General features: G+C 47.8%; 1 protein-coding gene across 1 annotated transcript; it reads right to left on the bottom strand.

The window, feature by feature from the left end:
* Positions 1-209: 209 nt before the first annotated feature.
* On the bottom strand, positions 210-10,330 carry wdr75 (WD repeat domain 75). The gene is made up of 21 exons (XM_048978384.1): positions 10,195-10,330; positions 9,615-9,744; positions 8,717-8,782; positions 8,538-8,637; positions 7,704-7,828; positions 7,253-7,323; positions 6,111-6,227; positions 5,935-6,023; positions 5,663-5,821; positions 5,408-5,467; positions 5,215-5,330; positions 4,794-4,969; positions 4,315-4,466; positions 4,032-4,212; positions 2,922-3,016; positions 2,732-2,827; positions 1,948-2,117; positions 1,737-1,796; positions 877-1,023; positions 672-763; positions 210-510 (listed from the first exon to the last, which is right to left on the bottom strand). Exons 1-21 carry the CDS (start codon positions 10,278-10,280, stop codon positions 291-293), a joined length of 2,508 nt encoding a protein of 835 aa, XP_048834341.1. The 5' UTR covers positions 10,281-10,330; the 3' UTR covers positions 210-290.
* Between the last annotated feature and the right edge of the window lie 585 nt (positions 10,331-10,915).

Raw genomic sequence — 10,915 nt, 5'->3', positions numbered from 1 at the left:
CATGATTAACATTTTAAGACATTCGCGAAACGGCACTCGTAATGAAGGACACCGGGATTTTGTCGTCATTTGACTTGAAGCTGAACGTCATCAGATCCTGTGTAGATATCACGCTAACGGGATAAGAGTCTGAGGTGACGGCGGTCTAGTCCCAAAACCACAGGTACTCTCTGTCCAGAGAATTTAACAACAGATGGGGGGAAAAAAACTGAAGGTTATATTTTATTACATGGCGCTAATCGACAAAAAACACAGACACACAGACACAGACAGAGACACCCCCGTGACTTTCAGGAGTGCAGCGCAGCGCTGACCCAGCTAAAGTCCGCTTTCCGTAACCGCTGCAGCTCCCGCTCTTGGCTCGTGGACAGTGATGCCGTGCCGTCCGCCGCCTGCTTCTGGATCGCGGGGCGACCTGCAGCATCACGCAACTCCATCTCTTCCTCTGACTCCTCCATCTCTTCCTCTTTCTCACTCTCCAGATCCTCTTCTTCGGACTCCTGGGCCCCCCTGACAAACAACACTACTGTGAGAAATATTTCGGTACGGAACACGCCGAGGGAGCAAGTTGAGGGATGTGGCCTGGCGAGGCACGAGTTGCGGCCAGGCATGTGATATCGAGGCCGCACACGCTCTCACCCCACTGACCCCACGTGGGCCCCGTTGCTTACCTGACCCCGGGTTTCGAAATGAGAAGGGAGTTCACGAACATGGTGCAGAGATGGGAGGCAGGCGGCAGGACGTGGGCAGGAGTGTGCAGGAGCTAAAAGGGTAGAGGGTGTGACCTCAGCAACCCAGCCTAACCCCTAAAGCAAGCTTAAAAACATCGTCACGATAAAAAAAAATAAATAAAAAATAAAAAAACATAACAGGCACCTCTAGGACAGCCGTCGACCTCTGAGGCAGCTGGGTCCTCGCTGCCACCTGCTCGCAAAGGGGGTCCTGCTTGTTTCGCTGTGCCTGTCTGTGTTTCCCCAGCAACAGGCAGAAGGGCGTCAGGGCAACGCTATCGTCGACGACGAGCTGGAGATCGTAAGGGGCGACAGGGTAGGTAGTGAACATGGAGAAAACGCAAAAGTTCATCAGCACACTCTCAAACAAGCACTGACGGTCACAATCAATCAATCATTCAATCAATCATTCAATCGATCAATCAATGTTTCATTTGTCAAACAGCTATACTCTGTGCAGTGAAATGATTGCGGTCTTGAAGCTAGGCAGCCAAAATTGAAACATAAGCACAGAAGCAAACATGTAACGGTTAATGCACAACAAGCTGTGCATCATAAGTTTTTTAAACGCATGGCTGATGATATGTAGCAGAACCAGTCTTCTGACCAATGAGATCGGAGGCAACCTTACCGTGGCATGACAAACACTGAACCCATAATCGCAAATATCCTTGAACAGAGTGCAATATGCAGTGAAGTGACAGGTGGCAGTGCAAAGACTTGAATAACACATGGATAAAGCCAGTTTTTTTACATGCAAGCTGTGCATGTTTGCGTTGAGTAGGTCAGTGTTTCCTAACCCAGACCTTGGAGACCCTTGCAGACTGTCTGGGGGTCTCTAGGGGCCGGGATAAGACCTGTCTGGTAGGAAGCAGGGAGGGAGCAAAAACATGCACTGTCTGGGAGTGGCGAAGAGCAGGGCCGGAGCAGGCTGTAGTGGAACTGCATCGCATCATTATTATTAACCTTTCATTTAAGACGTTTGCGAAAAGGCAATTGTGATACCTGTTTACTTGATGCCAGGATTCTGTCCTCCTCTGACTTGATGCTGAATGTCATCAGATCCTAAAATAGAAGAAAAGAAACTGTTACTACCCTCCTGGTGACAAACAATGAGGAATCATCGGTTCCTCTTCGGAGGAGGTTCCCTCGGTGGTTTCACAGAAATCGCCCGGCACATGTCAGCACCACCAGCCCGAACCCGGCCCGGACTCACCATGTTATCTGTGAGAAAGTACAGCCTTGAACGGTTCAGCCACTGGGCACTCTCCTCAGAGCTCTGCAGCGCCTCCTGGCGGGGGGCAAAGACAGCGCGGCGCACCTCCCCCAAGCACACGGACTTCTGGGAATACTGGGGGCGTGGCTCACTGGGCTTGAACACAAACACTGTTGGGGGGACGGGGGGTTAAACGATTAACGATCAAGGATCACACACCACATGTAGAACAAACAAACATGCAATGCATTGAGGAACCAATAAAAAAAAGATACTGATAACCAGTCAGCCTCTGTGCTCTGCAAACCTGCAGTGAAACTGACGTTGGTGACATTACTAAGTGGGGTGGCAGGGAAGGACCCTCTGCCTGTAATCGGAAGGTCACTGGTTCAAATCCCAGTGTCGGCAGACTGATTTCACTGCTGGGTCTGGGAGCAAGGCGCTTAACCCCCAATTGTTCCAGGAACTATCTGACTCTGCTCTCTCAACTCTGTTGCTTTTGTGCTCCTTAAATTTAAGTAAATGTACTCCTCAGGGTGTCATGCATGTGTGTAGTGACCACATAATGTAACACAGTCAGTTATTCATCAGCAAATTAGTGCCGACTTGGGAGACGGTAGCGAGGTTCTAGATGGTGAATGACCGAATCCCCCATCCTCCGCTATGGAATCTGGCTGGTGGCCCAATGCAATCTTCCCAAGTACTTCAGCAGTTATGTCTTCCGACGACTGACGAGTCAGTCAAAATAAAAAATAGAGGAATTTATTCCCTCCCCCCGACTCACGGTCTGTGCTCCTTGCTGTGGCAGAGAAGGCGGCCATGTTCTCAGACAGCGGGTCGGGCTGTAGGAGTGTCACATCTAGAGCGGTGCTCCACTCCACTGTGAAATGGAACGGGTGGACTGATGTGAGACTCCCCTTCTGCATATGGGTACACACCCCGCCGAGCAGCCAGGAAAGGGGGGGGGTGCCTACCAGAGCAGGTGAGGAGGTTCCAGCAGCAGAGGACACCTTCAGTGGTGGTTCCGAGCAGGAACTTCGAACAGCCGAGTCTTCCGAAGCAAAGGTCCCTATGAGATTGAGGGAGACGTTTTCATGCGTTTGCAACATATTTTGCAGGATTAGTACAGGGGACCTGATGTGTGTCATACATAAAGTCCCAAGGTGATTAAGCAAGTGTAGGTACTGCCTCCGAACCTTCTGCACAGCACGATAATTCAATCCACAGCCGATATATTTTGTCTGATATCGCCGGTGCCAGCAGTTAAACAACTTGCCAGCTTATTAGCGGAATAATGTTACATCGTTTTATTTATGCTGTGAAAAATGAAAGATTATTATTAAATCTGGCCAGCAAATCAAAGTATAAATATGTCTCAGGTTAAATAAATAAAATACTGTGGCATTGGAGTGGCGAAGAGATCATGGAGTAGGCTGCAAAGTTTAGTTTTTAAAAACGGAACACAGATTAACCTTTACGTTCACTTTTGCCTACGTAACATTTGTTGCGTTCTTTTCTGAAATCAGCGGAAATGTGGACAGTTTGTTAAAGGGAATCAAGCGAGAAACAGCACAAAAGCATAAGAGTGCACTTAATGTTAGTAAAACAGTCCTTCAAAAGTTCATTTCAGGTAGCCCAGAAGAAAAGCACGTTTCGACAACACCGGAAAAATAATACTGTGGAACTCTGTAAGCTAGACAAGAGAGAGACTTTAAGTAGCACAAAAACAAACAACTTTTGTTACAGTTTAGTTTCAAACTGTTCAATGAAGGTAGCTATTATTTAAGTTAGCCTGAAATCTACTTGCAAAGAGAATTTTTTTTGGTAATTAGGCTTGCGGCCTCTGCAGCTGTGATGGAAATGCCATCCTTAGCAGGAAATATCACCTTCCCTTTGGGGCCTTGAACAAGACTCTCTAACCCCTAAAAATGACAGGCGTGTTGCACGTCTAACAGGAGAGCATGATGGGATACGTGAAAACTAACCATGTATAATGTATTAGTACTGGCAGAAAAAAGTGGCGAAATAAACCGGACAGGACCGACCATTCTGGGTCTGCGGTCGGGGTGGGGGGGTAGTCCTACCGGATGTCCCCGGGGGGCTGGCTGAAGGTCACGAGTAGTTCCCAGGTGCCAGGGAGCCACACGGTGACGACCTCCCGGAAGCCAACAGCCAGCAGGGATCCGTCAGCCGAGAAGCAGCAGGCGGAGGGTGTGAGGTGGTGGTAGCCTCCCACGAACTCGCAGGACCAGTGTGAGGTCATGCCTGGGGCGGGCACAAATGGAGGGGGGGGGGGGCAGTCGTCTGAGAGGGTTTGCGACAAGCAGTGCCAGCGTTGCCTAGACGACGGTTTACAATCCACTGTACCTTGGGCGTCGGTGTCGTCCACCAGCACCCAGGCCTTGAAGTGGCCATCCCGCCCGGTGGTCACGAGCGTGGTGGTCTCATCGGCGTCACAGAAACACATGGAGCAGATGTGGCCCTCGTGAGGCATACAGATGGTGGTGTTCAGCTGGAAGCTATGGGATAGATGGCGGGGCGGCAACTATTAATACAGCACCTGAAGGCAGCTTTTCTTGGTAGAAAAATACCACAAGGTAGTTTCCTAACAGGCATCATGGAAAAACATCACATTAATATTATTTCAGCAGGCAGAAACACACCCTGTCTGAAATACACAGGTTAACCAGCAGTAGGGGCTGTGCTGTTGAACGCTAGTCTCTTAAAAAAAAGAGTTTTTAAGTCTGAGTAGGACTAACTGGGTTAAATAAACCCGAGGTAAGACTGCTGATACCCGAGGTAGTGGTGCTGATAACGAGAACAGCAGTAAGAGCAGCAGCACAGACCTCTGTGCCGCCTCGCTGTATGTCCACAGCTTCAGGCTGACATCCACACCCCCGTCTTCCTCCGCCCGCTCCTCCACGGTGGCCAGCCAGGCCCCGCTGCTGTCCAAGGCGGCCCGCACCACCTCGTACTGCTGCAGGCCCGACTCGTGGATGTACTCCTGCTGCACGATGTCCAGCTGGAGAAAGGCAGGCGACAAGGGGGGGATCAGTAAGCATGGAACTGGATAATGGATGGGCAGGAGCCTCAAATAGCAGGAGGCCATTAAACGCGCTTGCTCGCTCACACACACACACACACACACACACACACACACACACACACACACACACACACAAACACCTAGCCAGTGCACCACACATACTGACGTCACCTCACAGTCGCCAAGAACATTGGTCTAACAGCCGGTACGGTCCTGCTTACATTATACAGCTGCTTGTCCCGGTGCAGGGAGTAGAACTGTAGATGGCCTGGCTTCCCATTCAGTACCAGTGCTTTGGTTCGCGGGTCGATCAGCAGCTCGGTCCGGACGGCGTCGCCTAGGAGATGAGAGGCCGTCAGCCCTGCGTTGGTTGGGGCTGACACATGGGCATGCGGACAGGAGGGCAGGACCTACCTTTGACAAGCCCTTGGATGATAGCAGAGACCTTCAGGTTGCTCTGGATCACTATGACCTCTGTGGGAGACAATCAGATTAAAATACCTCAATTACCCTGAATTAAATAGTGACTTTGCCTCCAGAGGGTACCAGCGCAGTAACTCAAATCATGACTAATTAGTTCCAATTATGTAATTATCAATTAGCAGTAAGAAGTTGACTGTGTTGGGAGGCACGAGGTGGTTTTATGCTAAAAGAACGATGGCTCCTTACTGTTGTCTTTGTGGGAGGTGCAATACAGCGCCCCATCTGGTGACACGGAGATGTGCTCGATAGCGCCGCCCAGCCGAGGTAGGAAGTCCTTCTTGGTCACCGTCCCATAATGCCACTGGACCAGAACCGACTCGATTCCTCCACTCAGCAGTTTCGTTCCTGGGAGAGAAGTGTGGGATTTCTGGAATTCATCCATCCATCCATCCATCCATCCGAAGCGAAGCAAGGCGCGGAAACATAACGCAACCTACGAGTCCGTTCACGCTGCTCACCTTGCGGGCTGAAGGTCAGGGCTGCCACTGCGCTGTGGTGCCACTGCTCTGTGGAATATGTGTACTCCTTCTTCTGGTTGAAGTTTCTCCTGAAAAGGTGACCTGTGGTCAGGAAGAGGAAACAGGCAGCAGAGGCGGACAGGCGGGCAGGCGGGCATCCGCACGCGGGTGCTTACCAGAGCCGGATCTTTCCGTCAGCATGGCCTGTGGCGATGCAGTCGTCCTTGGGGTGGCAGGACACGCAGGTGAACTCGTTCTTCGCCCCCTTCTTGTCGGTGGCATTTAAGAAAAACCTTGAAGGGGCAGGAGGGATTTCAGCTGCCGAACGCTTAATCGTAACCAAATCTAAACCATCAGCCACAAAAAAAAATAACCAAGTTTCGAAAAATAAGATGAATCTGCAAAGGATGGCTACACCACTTTACATTTACTGTTTTTAGCAGACATTTTTTCCCCCAAACTGACATACAAATGAGATAAATAGCACAATACAAACATAACGGTCAAAGAATCGACAAGGTGGGAGTGCAGCTTGGCTGAGCCCAGTGTTACAGGCTACAGACATACAGCAAACAGAACAATGCAGCCTGTAACAGCAGAGGCACAAGTGTAAGCTGCACAAAATCTTCCAAATAAACCAGGAACCTAATAATACTACCCAGTGACCAGAAAGGCAACATGAAGAACATCAATAACCAGTCACACTAATGGCGGAGCAGTCCTGAAACCGAGATTCAAAACGCGACACGAACCTTCACCATCTCACGTCGCGATCATACAAGTGGCCTCCAGCTGGTTGGTAATTAACACCCCCCCACCCCCACCAAGCCACCACCGCTGAAGGACCATTGCATCACTAGTGTTGCCTACTAATGTGACTCATTTTTCATTTCACAATTAACACTATAACAAATGTTAAATGATTACTCTAAGATTATGGCAATCTGTATATTTTATAAATATTAAAACGTGACTATCTTGGTCCAATCAGAATCCGATCACGCCTGCAGTAAAAGCCAGGGTAGCTTCATTAGCTCAAGACGAATCAGAACCCTCATAAGCATTCCAAATTGTTGGTAACTAATTAAGCCGAGAATTTTTGTCCCGTTTCCTTACCCCTTTTTTATTTACCGAAAAAAAAAGGTACGAATCCAACTGTGGCTCAAGAAACGAGGTCTAAGCCGAACCATGGAATCATTACACCACTAAGTAACACTGGTGACCTGTAAACCCCAGTTAGACTCCTAAATATCACCAGGAGCGGGGAGGGTACCGTATTTCCGTGTGAAATTTCAAAGGGGACTCATTCACAACTTGCCTGTATTCCTTCTGCTTCCGGAAAAAGTACACAGAGAGCTGGACACCTTTAGCAGAGGCGATATATTCCCCCTGTAACGGCAGGCAAGCAAGACAACAGCAACTTCAGAAACATCTGTTATGGAGACGACACGAGAAGAGCGAGCGTGAATCCATCCCCTGCAGCCCAATCGCCTACCCCGAGGACATTTGCGAGGGGCGTGCTGTAGCCCAATCGCCTACCCCAAGGACATTTGCGAGGGGCGTGCTGTAGCCCAATCGCCTACCCCAAGGACATTTGCGAGGGGCGTGCTGTAGCCCAATCGCCTACCCCAAGGACATTTGCATGGGGCGAGTTGTGGCCCAATCGCCAATCCCAAGGACATTTGCTAGGGCCATGCTGTGTTGTTGGACCACAACAGGGCACCACCACCCACTGCAGTTTGACTAAATCAGGGCCACGCTGCCCATACCTCTCTCCCAAAGGAAGTAGCCTTGGGGAGCGGGCTGATGTCACAAGTCACTGCAGTCATCTCCTTGGCCTCCACCTCCTGCGCGGGGGATCTGGGTAGATGTAGCGCCACCAGCTGGTACGCCTCTGTATAAAGCAGACAGGACTTGAAAAGAAGGTTGTTCCTAGATGCCACTAGTTCCTGTCAGTCTCTGTTTCAGTGCCCAGTTCAAAGAATTGAAACGTAAACTTCCATTTCATAGTCAAAGCTAAAAAATATATTTTTTTGCATTTTAGGCAAATGTGCTGTGTGTTTTATTAGAATTTTTGTAGTTGATATGTCTGTTTTGTTATATTTTATATCTTACTTCATTTTATTTATGTTGTATTTAAATTCTCTGCATATTGTTTTTATTTTTATGAAGTACTGGTTGTTTTTAACAGTGCTATATAAATAAAATGAATTGACAACTCAATAATCAAAACCACATAGCATGCGTAATATACATGATCCCAATCAACCAACTGTCGTTACAATATGTAATACAGTTAACATTGTCCCAACCAATCAAGTGTCAAGCAGATGTCAGTATTGACCTATTAGCACAGACTGGGTTGCATTTACATTGTTTCAAACCACATGACCACAACTTCCCCGGGGATTGTTAACTCTCAGGAAGATGAAGCACCGTGGGGACCCTCCACGGCGTATCACCAGCGCATGGACCCACCCTAGGTATGGGCGACTAGCTAATCCCACTACAGATACACTAAAACCCAACCAAGGAAGGTAAAAGAGTGGAAGGTATTACAGAAACGGTCACAGTTTATATAGAATTGGTCCACGTTCATTTACCCCGGCTTTTGTTGCTGGCCATAGGCATGACGAGGAAAACGACGCCATCGTGCTTCTTAGAGACGAGGATGGAGAAGATGCTGGGCCCGACGACGTACGTCTACGACGCGAGGTGGAGAAAGACGTCAGAGCTGGGCAGAAGAAAACAGGGAGCGAAGGTACTGTGGTGGCATCCATACCTTAATGAGGATGCCGTCTGTGAAATCCCATAGTTTAACAGTGCCATCGAGTGAGCAGGAGTATACCTGCAGGAGAAAAGGAGCGAATCAACACTCAAAGACCAAACAGGAGAGAAAATATATTCAGACCGCTTCAGGTGAAACTATGAAATTCATAACACACACAGAAACCTGGGCTTTAGTGTAAAATCAAAAAGCTACGGACTGTCCCTAGGATGAGCATCAGACTGAAAAGTTATGCTTTGGGAAAAGTAATTAAATGCACCGTAAAATCACCTTTAGATTATTTTTTGACCAGCTTGAACTTAATAATCACTGTACACAATACACACATTTACCAGTCATTAATGATAATTTTGGGGCATTTTTTTCCAAACTCCTCAACAGTGCATTCCCTCTTCGTTGATTACACCCAATTCACATGCAATGAATACAATCAACCCTGTAGAAACTAGTGACTAGACCAAGATGGATTAAGTAACCTAATTACAAGCCACTGTCCTAAGTCAAACCATAAATAATTTCTGCATGAAATGCTTTCCCAGAGTGTAAAAATCATAAATACAAAAACTTGAATTTTCCATAGCTGACAATTACAAGGTGAAAAACAAATTGCCAACTACAGGCAGGCGTTAAAATTGCATGTGTGAGCGTCTATTTCATGCAGTGTTTTGGATTAAAGGTTCATTGTAGGTCTCCAGTTTAAAAACCATTAAATAGCATCCAGCAGTTCAGCTTGTAAGGCTTGTTTAAAAAAATCATCATCACGCATGTTTATCACATTGAAGCTGCATAATGACTCTGAGTTACTTTTTCACAAAAAGCTTTAACCAGGTCCCCCAGCCTCACTAAAACAGACCCGTTACGAAACTAAACGGGGGGGGGGGTCATTGCTGACCTGCAGATGGTTAGAGGGATTAAGGACGATGCCCGTGATCAGGTTGGCGTGGCCCTGCAGAACGTGGACACACTCCTCCGTGCTGGTGCTGAACACTTTGATCGCATCCCCTGACGGACACAGCAGGAACCTGGAAGAGTCGGGAAGTCACTTAAACTGGGGACTGTATACAGAGTTAAAGAGCGATCTATGCAACATCTGTCTCATTTAATAGGCGATAAAAATTCAAACAGCTTGGGTATACTGAAGCATTTACTGTCACGCGTGAATATCATTCATATTTAAGTCGCGCATCAGGACAGCGAGGTTACGCACAGTTACAGGTACGCATTACCAACCACGTGTTACCAACCACACGCGTCTATTATCAAACAATGTTAACGTAAATACAGTTAAATCAAAGAGATCACGAGACAAATAGAACTGATACCAGATACTCCAGCGTGTCTTCATAACGGGCTAAACGTGTAGCATAGCGTTTGTAGTGGTTAGGAGGTTTTAGTTAAATTCGCCTTTTTACTGAGCCGACGTAAAATCAGCAAACACGCCGTAATGCAGACCACTTCCTAAACATTCTTACTTAGAGTCTAAGGTGAAGACAGCTTTCCTGAAGGTAATACTGCTCCCGCCGCAGCGGACCACGCGGATCTCGGCCGGCGCCTCCATGATTCCCCCGGCTTCACCTCTGACTCCCTCTGCCCACGTGCACTTCCGGTCCTCCACCCGACTGCGGGCGTGTGCTCACTGCCGCCACCTGCCGGGCCACCTTCGGCGCAGCTGTTGTCAAGTCTTGTGCGCTTCATTGCCATGCCATCCTTGTACAGGTAGACAGTGGTAACACGTCACCCCAGAATCACGGTGCGGTATAGGCCTACAAACATCAGGAAAGAAGTGGAGGGATTCACAGTACCAAAAGCACAGGGCAGTACTGAACAGCGGAGCTGGACACATGGGTTTATATAGCCTGCATAATGCAATGTGTATGTAAACAACAGTAAATAAATACAGCAGTATATAGGGTGCAGTAAAGCCAGTTGACTGACAATTAATACATGAATAATAATGCTAAAGTGACCAGTACCAGCCGCGGGGAGTATTAGTGTGGGTTTTTTCAGGAATGGGTATAAGGGACTAGCCAGGTGTTGAGATTAATGTGTTAATTATTTACTTACCTGGTGAATTAAAACATTTTTAGAAAGAAAGCAAAATATTGTAAAATTACTGGATGTGTGTTACAACATCGTGGAGAGAAAGGTAAAAAATAATAGGCTACAAATTACTGAAGTAATATGTATTAATGC

The sequence above is a fragment of the Brienomyrus brachyistius genome, chromosome 16 (assembly GCF_023856365.1).
Source record: "Brienomyrus brachyistius isolate T26 chromosome 16, BBRACH_0.4, whole genome shotgun sequence".
Lineage (NCBI taxonomy): Eukaryota > Metazoa > Chordata > Actinopteri > Osteoglossiformes > Mormyridae > Brienomyrus > Brienomyrus brachyistius.
The sequence above is the reverse complement of the archived record's forward strand: the minus strand, read 5'-3'. Positions and strand labels throughout refer to the sequence as shown.